The sequence below is a fragment of the Ursus americanus genome, chromosome 11 (assembly GCF_024610735.1).
Source record: "Ursus americanus isolate L20-20 chromosome 11, mUrsAme1.1.p, whole genome shotgun sequence".
NCBI lineage: Eukaryota > Metazoa > Chordata > Mammalia > Carnivora > Ursidae > Ursus > Ursus americanus.
In genome coordinates this window covers 49,443,513-49,459,633 of record NC_142137.1, presented here as the reverse complement: position 1 = coordinate 49,459,633, position 16,121 = coordinate 49,443,513, and the positions used below count along the sequence as shown (strand labels likewise).

The 16,121-nt window shown below is 43.5% G+C and overlaps 1 protein-coding gene across 2 annotated transcripts in view; it reads left to right on the top strand.

Moving 5' to 3' along the window:
- The first annotated feature begins 4,689 nt into the window (after positions 1-4,689).
- The window catches only part of MAP3K5 (mitogen-activated protein kinase kinase kinase 5), a 191,980-nt gene continuing 180,548 nt past the window's right edge, over positions 4,690-16,121 (top strand). The window contains exons 1-2 of one of the 2 annotated variants that reach the window (XM_087865517.1): positions 4,690-5,134; positions 5,373-6,019. In XM_087865517.1, coding sequence (XP_087721643.1) covers positions 5,028-5,134; positions 5,373-6,019 — 754 coding nt within the window. In that variant the 5' untranslated portion in view covers positions 4,690-5,027. Of the gene's footprint in view, positions 6,020-16,121 lie in introns of both variants that reach the window. The other variant, XM_045814734.2, reaches the window with a different exon arrangement.

Here is a 16,121-nt window from a genome sequence, read left to right as displayed (position 1 = left end):
TCGTTACTCACTCCTTGTCTGACACTGGGTAACTTTTTTCCTCTGGGCTCCTCATCCAGATGGGAGACTGCAGATATGCACATAAAGCAGTCAGCGTGGTGCTGGGCACTTATTGTTTCAACTGGAAAGGTCCCTCAGACACATTTGACCATGTTATTACTATACAATGAACTTAGCGTCAGTTACAGTGGTAGTAACTTACTTGCGTAAGAAAAATGAGCCATTCATCTTGCAGACTTTCCCACAGTTTTGATTCTACAAGTTGCATTCCCAGACTATTCTAACCTGTTTTGGCCCTCTCTATTTCTGGGAATTAGTTGTGGAATTTCAGCCTTGGATTCTAGGACTCTGATGAGATTCAAGGCCACTGGTTTTGGTAAGACTAGCTTGTAAGTGGTGGTGTGTTTTCCCTTCAGGAAGCACATGTTGGTTCTCTCTCTCTGAGTGATGTTAGTGGCTATTGATGATCCATATCTGGATCTAAATTCATTAAAAGTTGCAAAATGGTGATATTCTAACTACCTCAGACTTTTTTATGTATATTCGCTAGAATATTTCCATAAAGAGAAAGTTCCCCCATGTCCTATTTTGTTACCCAGTGATATTTTAGTTCTTTACACATTTCAATTTAGTATAAGAACTGGTATTTCAACTGAATATTTAAACACAGCACATTAGAGCTTCAAAGGATTTTCAATTTAATCTAATTCAACACTTTATTTTATGGGTGAGGAAATAGACCCAAAGAGGTTAAACTAGTTTTCTAATTTCTAAAAGCTCATTAGTAGTTATCAGAGTCAATAGGAAACAAGATAATTTGAGGTGGGTTTATTTGCAAAAAGACTAATTACAAAGGTGTGGGAGAAGTATAAAGGAGGCTTCAAAGGACTGTGCTGAAACTTGGGGCTAATGGCTTCAGAGTTATCATCATTTCTAGGTATCGGAGGACAAGATGAGGGACAGTTATGAAGCCCTGTGGGAAAGTGGATCCTGTAGGATCTGCCCCTTGAGAAAAACAGTGACTTCCTGTTGAAGAGCATAGCCAGCCTGAAGCGACTCATAAAGTCCCAATCCCCTTCCTCCCTCAGATCCCCTACCCGGCCTCACCATTGGTCAATCCCAATTGATAAACAGAAAGCAAGGAAGCCCATTGATTTAATTCATACAGATTAGCCTCCCAAGGCAGAGACTAGGGGGATATGAATGGAGAGTGGATCTGAAAGCGAGAACTCAGGAACAGATGCTGAAGTCAGGATTTGGTTCCTATTCTTCTCCTCCTCTACCATTCTACCTTGCATTCCAATGTTGGCCTGTATGCACAGATCTTATATTTGTAGAAATAATTCATGGTCCAGGATGATGTTATCTTCCTCTGGAGTGACTTTTGTTTGTTGAATGTTGAGATTACCTTAAACCAATTTCAGGGTTTGAGACTTTTTTCCTGGGTTACTGGGACACCTGGGGACAGGGTACTGTCCATGTAAGAGTCATTTTACTTTTATTTTACTGCTAGTTTTTTGAGTACATCATCCTTGCTTTTGTCCTTCCAGGTGTTGTCAAAAATGTAGTTTGGCCTTTCGGCTGCCTAATTCAGACTCTCAAAATCTGTCAGGCCCAAAGCAGCCCCAACCGTGAAAACACCCTTCAGATCCCTGGCCTCTCTTCCAAAATCTGCCCAGGTAGTTCCTCATTATCTCATTAGTGCTTTAATGCCTTTATTTTAAATTTTGAAGTTGGTCCAGCATTCTTAGGCTCATTCAGTGAGAAGGAATTACCTAATCTGTCATAAGCAGAAGCAAAAATCTCTCCCTTGTATTTCTCTAGCTCATTAGGAAAATTCTTTACAATACCTGTAGGTGTTCTCGAAGGTGACCCAAGTATTTCTAAGTGGAAGAGGAATAGACTCAGAGAGAACATGATTCTGACCAGTAGACTTCCGTTTTGCTGCCATGCCCTTTAAAAGTGTAAAGAGGTCATAGAATCTTTATGATATTATACTTCTATCATTCACTGACTGTGATTAAATTCTTGTCAAAGGCTTCTAGGGAAGCCTGCTATTTATGATAGGATCTGAGCAATATGTTACCGATTTCCTTAGGTTCCTTCTTTCCTTGATGCAGAATACTAAGTTACGACCTTACAGTGAATTACATAATACCCTTAATTCCTCATAATTTATTAAGGTAATATAACCAGAAAGTATTCCATCTGATTTATATTATATCAGATTCCTCTGAAATGCTTTCACTGAATTAATATTTAAGATTATGTTCTTGGCATCTAAAAATATTAAATATAAATCTGAAGAACATATATAATTTTTTACAAATCCATATTCAATTCTATTGTATTGCTTAATGTACTCTATATCAGATTCTATAATAAAGTCTATAATAAAGTCTTTATAGAATTCCATGCCAGGACAAGACTTGACTCCTCATATGAATATATGCATATTCATATACATTCATATGAATATATAAATATTGTACTCTTATGTATTTTCTTTTTATTTTGGCAGCCAAAACACACAGAGCTAAATTTAGAAATAATTAAATTATTAATTCATCCCAGGTGCTTGCTACTTCTTTAGTGGCTTCCTTATTGATTTCTGATAATTTGAAATCATATTTACATGATTACATACAAAACATTATGTTATTTTATCTGTAGCCTTAAACACTTTATGGAATTAAAAGTATATTGTATTCCCATTTATCTTATCTGAGGATACAAAGGAAGGCAAACTTACCACTTAAAACAAAAGCTAGCTAGCTAGGAGATGCTTGTCCATTTCAGGCTTCAAATTCACCATTTTGCCTTTTCAAGAACAAATCTTACTCCAAATAGACAATGATTTTTCCCCATTCACCACTACCATATTAGATGTCCTTTTGGATTGGAAAACGTGCTCCTTCTTTACAGACAAATTGCAAAAGCACAACTTCTAAGTAATCCAATTAGAAAAAGGTTTTCATTCCTCCAGGACACCCTGAACCAGGCTTGGCAAGCTAAGAGCAAGCTGGGTCTCAGTATCCCACCTGTCCTCTCTGCTTCCACACAGGCCCCACATCTGAATTGTAAGCTGAACCATCTGAATTTAGGCATATTTGAATGTTGTCAGCTATAAAAATGGAAATTTCATATGGTTCAATCTAATACATGGCATGTAAGTTTAATTAGCTAAACCACGCCATTTAGGCGGTGAGAGAGCCTTAGCACCAACTAGAAGCCGTCATATCATTGCACTGGGGGTTTGGGTGATCTTTAAAGTCATTACATCAATTCAAAGTGAAACAAAGCAAAGTAAACAAAAATAAAAATTGCATGTATGAAAAATGGCTCTGAAAAGATCTGGAAGGGGTCAAAGACTAAATGATCAAAAAGGTATGAGTTTTAGAAAATAGGTTTATGTATAATCTGAGATCTTATTTGTGTAGCAAAGTGCAATTTGAGAATTTAGGCATCTTAGTTTTCCGGACATGGGCCTAATGAATTTCCAGCACATATTGTTTAGGGCCAGGATGGGGTGGAGGATTATCTACTGCCATAGGAGTTTGTAGGTTTCACAAGTTGTTGGAAATAATTAAAGGTGTATATCTATAAGGAGCCTGTTAATATTTTGCTCCAGTATGATAGCTGATTCACTAAATATCTACTTTCCTAATGAGATCAAGTCCTAAAGTGGGTGGAGATCATATAGAGCTCAGTTGATATATAATTCCCTTGCTATAAATTTACTTCTATCATTTTACAAACCTTTAGAAAAAGCTAATGTCACTTGCTTCGTTGAGGTTATGGTTGTATAGCTGCTAGGTGTTTTTCCTCACTATTATTTCCTTCCTTCTTTTAACTCTACTACTCAACTGTTTTATCCTTCCTTTTCTTCTAAACTTGAATTTGCATTAATAATTTGCATTATTCTACTTTATTCACAGAACTCATTAATCTCGGTTCCCATCTCCGGGATGGGAAGTCCAAAGCAGTTACTTTATTTCGCTGCAATTTTCACCGGTTTTTCCAACAATTAGAGCATTTTGCAGAAGTTCTGTGAGAACTTACACATGTTTTCGCTCCCCAAAGAAGTAGATCTCTTCCTTTTCATCGCTCTTAAGCAATCCAGGTATCCTCTCCCCTCCCCCGCCGTGGTGCAATTTAAAAAAATAGAATGTCACTGAATTTCCTCCTTTCATCTGCGGAGTGGAGTATAGACCCATTATTCTGTCTCCAGAAAGCATATGGCGCGTGGAGGGGGTGGAGGACTTTATAAGAACCTAAATAAGAATGCTAAGTCGTTCAGAAGTTGGAATTAATCAATTTACTCATTAATGTTAACGTAACCACTGGAATTTTTTAAATGGAAAGTAGCAGAGGCCGACCTGATGAATTATGCCAGCCACTCCCGGAGCGCCACTGTGGGGAATCGATCGCCATCCAGTTTAGGCCCTGGGTGCGAGGTGCTAGTGGAAATCCTCCCGCTTGGCGCAACGCGGGCCTCCTGGTCTGCGCCCGAGCATCGGCGCCGCTCTGTACCAGACGGCGCGCAGGGCAAGCCCGGCAGGCGCCGGAGGGGGGCGCCCTGGCCGCGGGAACCGCTGCAAAAGCCTCCCGGATAGCTCCCAAGCCCCGAGCATTCTCAAGAGAGACTTTTTTTTTTTTTTTTTTGCGCCAAGCTGCCGTCGCCTGCGCTCCGGGCTTTGGCTGACTCCGGGTCTTCTTAGGTGGGAGCCCGGTGGGTGACGGCGGAGAACCCCGGCCCCGCGCCGCGCTCGGGGCCCGGCCGAGGTCCGTGAGCTGCGGCGCGGCCGGTTTCGTCCCGGCCGGAGCTTCCCAGCAGGGCCCTCCCCCGGGGCGGGCCCTGACTCTCGGGGCCGCGAAGAGTGGGCGGCAGAAGCCGGTGGCCCCCAGCGCGAGCGGTTGCGAGAAGCGGCGAGACTCCAGCGGCGAGGCTGGCGCTGGGACGAAGCGGCCGCGGCGCGCTCGGGCGAGAAACGAGGCCAAGGGAGGAGGAGGAGGAAATAGAGCAGATGAAGGGGAGCTGCCGCCGAGGAGGGAGGCGGGTCTTTTCGGCTGCGGCTGCTGCTGTTCCGGGACGCAGCCTGAGGAGCCTGCCCGCCGGAGAGGTGCTGGCCAGGTAGCTCCCCACCCAGCGGACACCCTCCCCGACCTCTCCCAGCGCCCGGCACGGAAGGAGCCGGGGCCGCGCTCCGGGTGGCCAGGGCGCACCGCACCCCGAGCGCGGCGCCCTTGAGCTGCACGGCGGCGCAGGTTTGCGAGCAGACTTGTCTGCGGGCCAAGAGAAGGAAGCGCTGTCCCTTCCCGCTCAACCTGGCGTCCCCACCCCTTGTACTCTACACCCTGCCTCGGACGAGCGGCGCGGCCACGGAGGCGCCGAGGAGGGGCGAGCCGCCGCCGGGCAGCGGCGTCCCTTCGGGGGAGAGGGCGCCGGAGAGGAGGCGGCGGCGCGGCGCGGAGGGCGCAACGCGCGATGGCAGCTGCTTAGCCCGGCGCGCGCGGAGCAGCCCGGAGCTGTGGCTGGCCAGACGGTGCGGCTGGGCTGGGGACCCCGCCGCCGCCGTAGCCCGGCCGGGAGAGATGAGCGCCGAAGCGGGCGAGGGCATCACTTTCTCGGTGCCACCCTTCGCGGAGGGCGGCAGCTGCCGGAGAGGAGGAGCGGCGGTGGCGGCCGAGGACGAGGAGAGACAGCTACCGCCGCCGCCGCCGGGCAGCTTCTGGAACGTGGAGACTGCCGCCGCCCCTGGCACCGGTTGTGCCGCTGCTACCTCTGGGAGCAGCGCCACCCGGTGCCGGGGCAACTCTAGTAGCGGAGGCGGCCGACGGACCACGGTGGCATATGTGATCAACGAAGCAAGCCAGGGGCAGCTGGTGGTGGCAGAGAGCGAGGCCCTGCAGAGCCTGCGGGAGGCGTGCGAGACGGTGGGCGCCACCCTGGAGACCCTGCATTTTGGTAAACTGGACTTTGGGGAAACCACGGTGCTGGACCGCTTTTACAATGCAGGTGCGTGTGCAACCCCTTCCCTATCCTCCACGGTCACGGGCCAAGTTTTCCCTGGCCGCCGCAGGGGGGGGGGGAATGTTTTTCTCGGCAGCAAGCGTGCTTCCTACTTATTTACTTCTTGCCCCACCTTAGGGGCAGCGAGCGGCGCTGCGTGACTGCTCCTGGCGCTCGCTGCTCCTGGGAAAGTGGGTGCTGGTGCAAGATCCTATGTGTATCTGTGCTAGACTGACTCACCCACCGGCCCGCGCTGGAGCCATGGGCCCGTGTGGTCCTCATAAAGAACTTTTCAGCGCTTCAGCAGTGTGAGATAGTGCCCCAAACAGCCTTTGTCCATTTGGTGTCTTGGTTTCTCTTCTGTTAGGTTTGGCCCATATTTTCCTTCTGTATAACCTGTGACTGTTTTAGACGACTCTCCCATTTTTTTCTCTGTGTAGTTTTGGGAGTACAGGAACCACGCAGCCCGCTGCTCGCAGAGTAGATCTATACGAATTTGCATGCTGTGTCGTGATCTTCCCAAGTCATTTTACTTGAACATGTTTAATGGCTTGGATGTCCTAGCCTTGCCATTTTGAACTTCCAACTAATTACCTCCAGAAGCAATAACCTTGTCGCTTGCACTAGACTTATGTGGTATCACTGTAAGGATTTTGGTGGGAGAACCAGGGTCTGTTTTTTATTACCCCATATATCGTGATAGGCTGGAAAGTACATAATTTAACATTGTTTAAAATGCTATTTGCTCTTTTAATAACTAAGATTATTTTGGCTATTTAAAGTGATTGCCAGCATAATCCATAAAAATGTATCTTTTCAACCTATCACAGATTTCAGAAAGTGTCATTGCAGTGCTAGTGACTGATGCAATTAGCTCTCTGTTCGCCAATGTTAGGAATAATAACATGCTATTGAAATTAACCTTTAGTACCCTGTACAACCAAATATGAGAATATGTACATATTTATTTTTGTCAGTGTGGGTGGAAATTTTAATTTAATGGTCGTTTCAAACAATAAGGTTCTTGCATTTGTGATCATATAAAAGGTTTTATATTCCAGTCTTGCTTTCAGTTCTGATTCTCTTCAGTCTCTTCAAAACACCTGAAGTAGGCTTATGTCAGCTTTGGAATTCAGCCAAAGCTGAATATTTTAAGAACAAGAAGAACTTCATGTTAAAGAAGCCAGACTAAATAAACTAGGGCTTTCTGGGTGCTGGTATTTTTTACAGTCTTGGTCTTCATAACTGAATATGAGTATGATATATTACAGCTTAGTTTTTTGTGTGGCTTGCTATAAAAATTGCATAAACGTAACTTTTCTAAAAATTATAGCACTCTTATTTTTGGATTATAATTTGGAAGAAGCTTCAAAGAACTGAAAGATATGTGAGGAAAGCACTCAAGCAAATACTGAGCCTATTTTTATTGCTCTGATAGATTCCGTATTTTTTATAGGACTCTATTAAAAAAAAAACTTAAACCCTAAGCTAATTTGAAAGAAAGTTTCCTAAAAAGGCTCACTTACTGTTTATTCTTCACATAACTGTCTGTGGGAAAGGGAGAGAGGAAGATGACAAGGGAACTGACATTTGAACTGTATCTTTAATCCCCCAAACAAGCCTGTGATGGAAGTACTTAACTCTTCTTAGATGAGAAACCCAAGGGCTCCACAACTGGCCTGGACTTATAGGTAGTAACTGGTCGATGCAGGGTTCCGCTCCAGGTGGCTGACCCTAAAAGGTCATCTTTGCCCTTGCTTCCTCCATTCAGCGGGGCTGATTGACTCTGAGTCCAGGGAAGCTCTCTATCTTGGAATCATGTGAGGAGAGCTGGCAGGGGCCTCGTGAGCCATTCAGGTGCAGCGTGGAATAGTGGGGAGCACGCTCTGGGAAGACCTGTGTTTCAGAGCCAGCTCTGTTCCATCGACTGCTTCATCCAACCCGAGCAGTCCCCAGTTTAGCCCCTGCTTATGCGCGTGATGTGAACTCTGAGCCCTGTCATTCAGCATGAAGATATGACCGAGTGAAGGTGGTATGAGTTTTGTCCAGATCCTTTGTTTTTTTCCACTGAAGGCTCCTGAGTTTGAAGGCAGTAGAACTTTCTTTTTCCTAATTTCTGAGAGAGCGCTTACTCCTCCTCCACCAGGGATAGATTTTTCTGGGAAGGGCCAGATGGTAAATATTTTAGACTTTGCAGGAGGTCCCTCTCACAGCTCGTCAACTCTGCAGTTGTTAGGACAGCAGCCACAAAAGTCCCTAAACAAGGGGCTTTGGCTGTATTCCAATAAAACTTTATTCATGGACACTGAAATTTGCATTTCAAATTCTTCCGAATATTTTTCAACCTTTTAAAAATTTAGAAGACCATGCTTAGCTTGCAAGATGTACAAAAACAGGCCTGGCGAGACTTTTGGCCCCTGGGCCATGCTGTCTTTTGTTCTGCATTTGCTCCTTCCACAGGGAGGTTGAATCACTATGATACACTGGGAAGAATATTGTCCCACAAGTTAGAGCTGAGTTTTCACCCTGGCTCTGCTCTGAACCAGGTCATTGTGAGCAAAGTCCATCATCTCTTCCAAAGGCCTATAAACTTGACCAGGGGCTGAAGTGGAGGGGGAAACTGAACTAAATTTCTAAGGCTCCCTCATTTAATCCTGTGAGTTTGCAAAGGTAGGGCAGCATGGTATGCTGGGACAGAGCATCAGAATAAGAGTGTCAAGATCTGGATTCTTCTGGTCGTTGGTTCTTGTCTAATTTGGAGCAAGTCATTTCAAATCTCAGAAGAGAGAGAAAGGTTGGAATAATTGGTCTCTGAAATTCTCTCCAGCTCTCGAATTCTGTACTTTAAAATTACATGAGTACAAAATGAATTATTTCCTTCCCTAGAGGTGAATGAACTGCTTTTTTATCTCATGTTCTTGGCCCCTCAAAGAGTTCGGGGTTAGTAGGTAGGGCACATATAAAGCCTGGCTGAGGTGTGGCCTCCATGAAGGTCCATACAGAATGCCTGGGATCCTCGGAAACAGATTCTAGAATCAGACTGGGGGTAGGATGGGTTCAGAGGTGACAGCTGAACTGGGGTGGACAGGTGAGCAAGGACTACTTGGAATAGCTCAGTTTATTGGAATGCACAAGAACTTAAAGCTTGGTTCCATTTTTACCAGCTTCCCCTGTGTGTCCTGGAGCCTTTTTAAAGAATAGATTGCAGTTAAAGGTCTCCCCTGTTTGATTATTGTTTAACTGTAATCTAGTTTGTTCTTTGACTACACTTGTCACTCTCTCATTTCTGTTCTGAGAGGAAACTAATGTTCTATCAAAGCTTTTGTGAAAATGCATCATGTTTACATGTGTAAGACTATCGCTCAGAGATGGCAAATGGCAAGCTAACAACATGCTTTCCCAGCCCCTTGTGTTGTAGGCAGTAAATTTGTACAAATGCAAAGAAATGTCATTGATACAGACATTAGTGATACGGAGCTGCTCCGTTCAGGTAGACAGATCCAACTGGCAGCGTCTTAGAAAAACACAGCTCTTTATAATGAACATCTAGGTTTATCGTCCTCCCCTCCCCCCCTGCATTTTACTTATAAGGAAACTGAACCGTAAAGAGATTATGTTCATTCATTCAGGTGAAATGACTTAAGGTCGCTGCTTGGAACCAGGAGTATACTTTTCTTCAGAAGCAGCATTATAGATAGATGATGGTGAGATACTGAGACTAGCCTGTGAGAAGCCTTGTTAACTCCGGGTACTTGAAGTACGGAAGCCCCTCACCACTTTAAACATTCAGGAACGTTGTGTTCCTAAGACCGAAAACGGGGGCTTTGAACATGTCTCTCCTTATGTTCGAATCGCTAACTTCTGCTTTCATCTAGTTTCTGGTAACATCTGGCCAGATGTAGGAGCATCACTTTGGGTGGGTGAGGATGACAGGAGGTGATGTGAGGTAAGGGACACAGGAAGGACGGGAAGGCTGCAGGGGGAAGCAGGAGGCTGGGCAGGGGAGAGGAAGGGTGCTTGGTGATGCTCAGTGCTGGGTACTGGGTGATGCCCAGTGCTCAGTACTTCATGATGTTCAGTGCTCAGTACTTGGTGACTGGACCTGGAGGAAGTGATGCTGGCTGGGGATCCATTGACACTTTCACCTCTTTCAGCATTCTCCCCTCCTAACTTTCTGTTTATGACCCTCCACTTCCTGTTGATGTAAGAGCCAGGGACATTGCTTTGCTCAAGGCCACTTCACTCTTGGTGGGCACGGGATTAGATGGGCTGCCTGCTTCCCCTACCCTCCCAGCCACGACATGCACCGGGCTCTTTCTCCAAGCCAGGCCCCCTGCAGATCGCAGCCTGGTCCTCAGCCCTTCACACCGTAGCAAGAGTGGGTAACAGGAAGGAAACACATAGTGGTTGAAATGGTAAGAATTTAGCTTTTATCATCTCATCTCTGTTATGTTCCTGCTTTGCTTGGGCTTGGGATGAAAGGCACCTACGTAGGCCTTGTCACTGGAGAGCATCTGAGCTTTCTTTGGTTCCACTGACTCCCAGCATAGCTCCTTGGGACTTCCAATCTTATTTGATAAAAGGCAAAACAAATACAGCCTTTGTCTCCTGTCTATCCCAGACTGACAAGTTCTTGAACGTTTTCCAGCCCACTTCTGTGTTTTCTGCTTTTAAATCCAGGGAAGCTTTTGTATATATTGTCTCATATACTTTGAAGGAGAGGGTGAAGTCCGTATTTCTTAAATAGTGGTTCCTATGGACCAGTTAAAAAAAAAAAGGAAGACTGACATGTGTTTGTCAACCTTTCATTTTTCCAAATAAGGATGCTGAATAGAGAAAGAGAACTCAACAACCAGCCACCTCCTGCCATGATCTCTTAAAAAGAAAAGCCATTTTTACATTCAGTAGGGAAGGCATAACGTTGGAATAAAGAATAGCTCTTTGTATATAGTAAATATACGGGAAAACTCTGTCTTATTCTGTTATCCCTTTTCACTAAGGATGAGTGAAAACTTTATCTTACCGATCAACAGAGCAATGGAGCAATGTGTTGAGAACCTCTGATGTAAACCACTTTGTAGTCCCTTCATATCTTTCATTGCTACTTCTTTGCACAAGTAACCTTAGCAAAATTATCCAAAGAGTAAACAGAGACAAACTCAAGGAAAAACACTGATTAGGAAGGTATTTAGAAAAATCCCAATGGTGTCTCACACATGGTTGTTCTCTGGGCCTTTAACTTTTTGCTGGCACACCATTGGGGCCGTTGCCGCCTACCCCTGTAAATGCAGAGCACTGGGCTTCCTCTTGGGGTTGGTTTGTTTGTTTGTTTTGATAACTGGCCAATCGAAGCAAAATTATAATTTTCCAAAAAGAGCTTTACTAGAAAATTGGAAAAAAGTAAAACTTAAAAGAAAATTCCAAAGCATACAAATAAATTTGTTTTTAGAGCACCCACTTCTTACCCCAGATTGTCAACTGCAGATTGTCATGACTGCCCCGCTTTCCAGATTCTTGGGATCCTGATTTCTTTAATCAACTTGGTCACCTCTGGTCAGCTTGCGACATCCATCAGTTGGTAGTTCGAGTGGGTTCCACCTCCTGGCGAAGCCTAATTGTAAGTGCACACTTGTGGCCTTGGCTGGTGCCAGCCTTCTGGGAGCTTTCTGCTACAGGTCAGTTCCCCTCTGGTGGCTACAGGGACTGTCCCCTGCTTCCTGTTTCAGAGGCCTTGTTAGAGACCCATTCAGTTCCTGTTTCTGGTTTGCAGGATGAAATTGGTTCACAGCTTCTTTATGGAGCAATGGGGGATTAACAAGTGTAAAGCCCAATGAAGGTGCAGATCTCCACCAACAGGTACCAGCTGTGTCTGATTTCCAAGCAGTTGCCCCAAATGGTCTCTTCAGACACCACCCCGCTCTGCGTGGGGCAAGATGAAAGTTGAGAATGTGGTAAATGAGGCGGGGTGGGCAGTGTTGCAGGAACCAACAGCTCTGTGGATTGCGGGAAGAAACCCAGAACCCACAACCTTGAGAAGGGTGCGTCTTGAAAACAGCCTCACCGTCCCATAATTTGGATATAGGTAAGTGAGGAAAACTGGCTGTATTTAAGAAAGATACCATTATTTTCAGGGAGCAAAATTAAATTAGCTAACTTTATTAGCGGCATATAAACACAAAAGAGGAAAGCAAAGCAAAATTATAAATTAAAAAAAATCCACTGGTGATTCTAATACATTGGTTTCCTTAGTTGCTTTAATATATTAGCTTTTCTCTCTGGCTAGAGATGTCGGTTAAAGAAACTGATCAAAAGATGTGCCAGATCATTGGAGGAGGAAGGGTTCGAGACAAGGCTGATTTTTAAGGTCTTACCTAATTATTCCAAAAAAATTTTTAAGTGAGTACTTGCTTCTTATGTGAGTTTTATTTTGTAGTGGGTTTTTTTTTTTTTCTAAAAGAAAACAAAAACTAAGACATACATAATCCAGGCTACATCTTGGTAATTTTCTTAGGGGAGACAGAAAGGAGGAGAGAACATTTAAATGTTAACAGCATCTTCTACTGAAAATCACAGCCGAGCAGAACTGTGTAACTTAAATGCCACAGGTTGCACAAGGAACAGTAAACATTCCATTACAAGCAAACATTTTCTATTACAGTAGGTAATCAACAATGAGGAAAGCAGTTGCCTTTGGTATATGAATCATACAGGAAGTTATATTCCTTTGTATAGCAAGTCTCTTAAAATGGTTGTGACCAATTATATCAGTATTCTCCAACACTTTTAGTTGCTTCTAAGAGCTCTTAAGAAAGATGGGGAAGGGCTACCCTCGTGAATGTCCGTGAACTTCAGGCCATGTGTTCATTGACTCCAAATCATGTCAAACCAAGTATCTGCCTAAGCCAAAGAATTCATTCTCCTTTAAAAATCTTGGTTACCCCTATTTCTTATGTAAAAATCATCCCGGGAGAAGGAGTCAACACAGACTATTGTATGTCAAGTACTTCTTCGTGTCACATTTAATTTTTCTAATATGTCGATTGTGACAAATATCAGCTGATAGCCAAGGCAGCCAACAGAAGCAGGGTGATTCCTCATGCACAGGGGCCATGGAGAGGGTCTGTGATTTGGCCAGAATCAATCATGTGGTTAAGTAGGAGTCAATCTCGGGTCTTCTGACTTCCAAATTGAGGTGGTTTTTCCACTGTGCCACACTTTTCTCCTGCAGTGGAGAGCTGATTTCCAAACACATTTGCTATTGAAGAGTGTCTGTGCTAACATCTTGGTCCATGGTGGTAGGATTATTAGAGTCATGGGAGTGAGATGTACCCCCTGGACTCCTCTTGCTAACAAATTTCAGTGACTTCTTGTTAATAATCGTGTAACATAAGCCATCAGAAAGCTGCCTTTGACATTTCTTTATCAGTGCCAGAGAGGGAACTTACAGCCTGGGCCGAGTCCTGGTTGCCAGTCGCTTGGGCTGGAACTATCAACTGGGCTTCCTCCAGGTAAATGTTAGGCTCTTTTCTGGACATGGTTCGTCAGAGGGACTTGCCAAATGTAGACCAAAACAAGCCTTTCTCTCGAGGGAACCCGAGCGCTGGATTTACAACATAGCCTGGGGACAGTTTCTTTCCCTGGTTCCCTGAGAAATTCGGCCTCCTGAGTCTGAGTCACTTTCCTCTAATGTTAGAGCAGATATTCTCAGTAATTCAATTCCATGAACATTTATCAGTTGCCTTTAATGTGCCTCTTACTATGATGGATGTGCTGAAGAATCACGGAAGAGAAGCAGGCACAAGTCTGCAGGAGAACAGAAGCTTATCACGTGTATTAGTTTCCGTGGGAAAAAGATGGTAAGGAAGAAGTCAGGAGGAGCCACCTGTACTCCCGCTCTTTCCCGCCCAAATGGTTCTTTCTAAAAATACTTCTGTACCTTGTTATCTGGCTTTTCATTTGTATCCTTTATAATAAACCTGTAATAGTAAGTAAAAAAAATACTTCTAAAAATGAAGCTATGAAACATTTCAGTCATAAAGAAAGTACATAAATAGTTTACGACACTCATTCACTCACTACCTAAATACAGTAGCTGTTAAACATTTTGACATGTGTTTCACTTCTCTGTCCCTCTTTAGAGAAATAAATCGGTCTGGACAAAACTAAAAGCCTCTTTCTACCACAACAATTTCCCTTCCTGGGAAAAATGCTTCCTTTATCAGAAGCGCTAAATTGTAATTTTCAAAAATCTGAAATCAGAGCTTTCAGCAAATATATGTCTGATATTTAATTAACCCATTATTTAATGAGAAAACCAGTAAGATATTAGATCTTTTTAAGATCTAATCAGTTAAGGGAGAATTTGAAGAGCAGATTTTAGACACACATACAGTCAGGAATGCTGAAATGAATTTGCTGATAGATATGACACTGACTAATGTTCTGGAAGGCAAATCTGTGAGTGTGAATGTTGGAGTCATGTTTTCTACGGGATGGAAATCAGTTGTATGTCTACCGAACAATAACCACTTGTATTGCTGGGGACAAGAATTATATGCGTTGCTTTCGGTTCTGTGCAACGTAATGTTTATCCCAATAGCCTTGTAAAATGGACTTATGCCTCGCAGGACAAATCAGAGGTGCACATCTTTTTAAAATCAGTTAGTGCAGACAGGATGTGCTGCACAAAGCCAGTCCCTCACTGAAAGGATACCCTGTATTCTCTTTTACCCATTTCCAAATCTTCTACAATCTCTTCATAGAAGGCTGGTCGTTCTCGGCAGGCTCTATGCCTGTGGTTTCCTCAAGTACCTTTACCCAACCTGATTTAGAGGGGTCCGTTGTTTTCTTTTCTCAGCTGCTCTGCTGTCTGAAACAGTGAGTGCCCTGAGAAAGTCCCCGAATCCCCCTTTTAAAGCAGGTCTCCTAATCATAGTTGTTTCAAGTCAGGAAACATGTAAAAATTAGATATTAGGGTATTGGGCACCTAGGTTTGGGATGTGATAAGAGGTACAAACCCTGTGGCCAGAACCAAGTTGGAAATACACCAGTGTGATGTCTGCAGTGTCTGCAAATCCAGTTTCCTTCTTCTATTAGGAAATCACCATCATTACCCGTGGGAACTTCAGTAATCCAGACTGCTCCAGATAGGTTTAGTTTTTGGAGGACAGACAGTCCTTATAATATTTTAGAGGGCTGGCAAATGGCTGTAAGATTCCACATGCCAAATATCTTACTCTGGTCTTGTAATTTAAGTCGTCATACCCGAATGACATCATGCATTACCGTGTACTGGGTGCTGTGCCAATCACTACATCCCTGATCATTTCCCATCTCTATAACAGCTTTATGAGGCAAGTAGCATCAGGGGATCAATTTTATATACGGGGAAACTGAGACCCCAAGGATTATCAACTTACCCAGTGTCACATGCCACTAAGGGGCAGAGCCAAGTTTTGAACCTGAGACTGATTTCAGAGTCTATTCATTTATAACTCTGCTCTCCTGTCCCTCAGAAATAAACTATTTGAAAACATTTAAATTATTATTAATCCCATGATTACAGTCTTCTCATCAGTAATCACTTAAAATCTGCAAGATTTCTTTCTAAGGTCTGCACAAAATTAGGTTAAAAGAATACAATTTCTGCCTTTTATGATCTTACAGTCTACCCACTGAATTCAACAATTTAATAAATAATTATTGGGAGCTTACCAGGTGCACAGTGGTGCTCTAGGTGGTAAATAAGTGAAAAATCCAAGTGGATATTTTTGAGGACTTCATAATGTGGGTGATTTCATTGAACAGTAATGTTCAATGAACTAGAGAACAATGTTTATTTACTAAAATTCGTGTGGGAATGCATTGAAAATAAAAATCTTACACCATTATAAACTGTGAGTTAGGTTCCCTACTTTATTTTGATATGAAATCGGTATCATACTGAAAATTATTTAAGTAAATTCCCAGATTTTATTAAACACCTTAAAGATCTTTTATAAATATTGATCAAATCTCATTAAATTGAATTCTAAGGGAGTATTAGAATTCTATAATGAAGAAGAATTTTTTTATACTGACTCTTATGGAAGCGAGCTGACTTATCGCC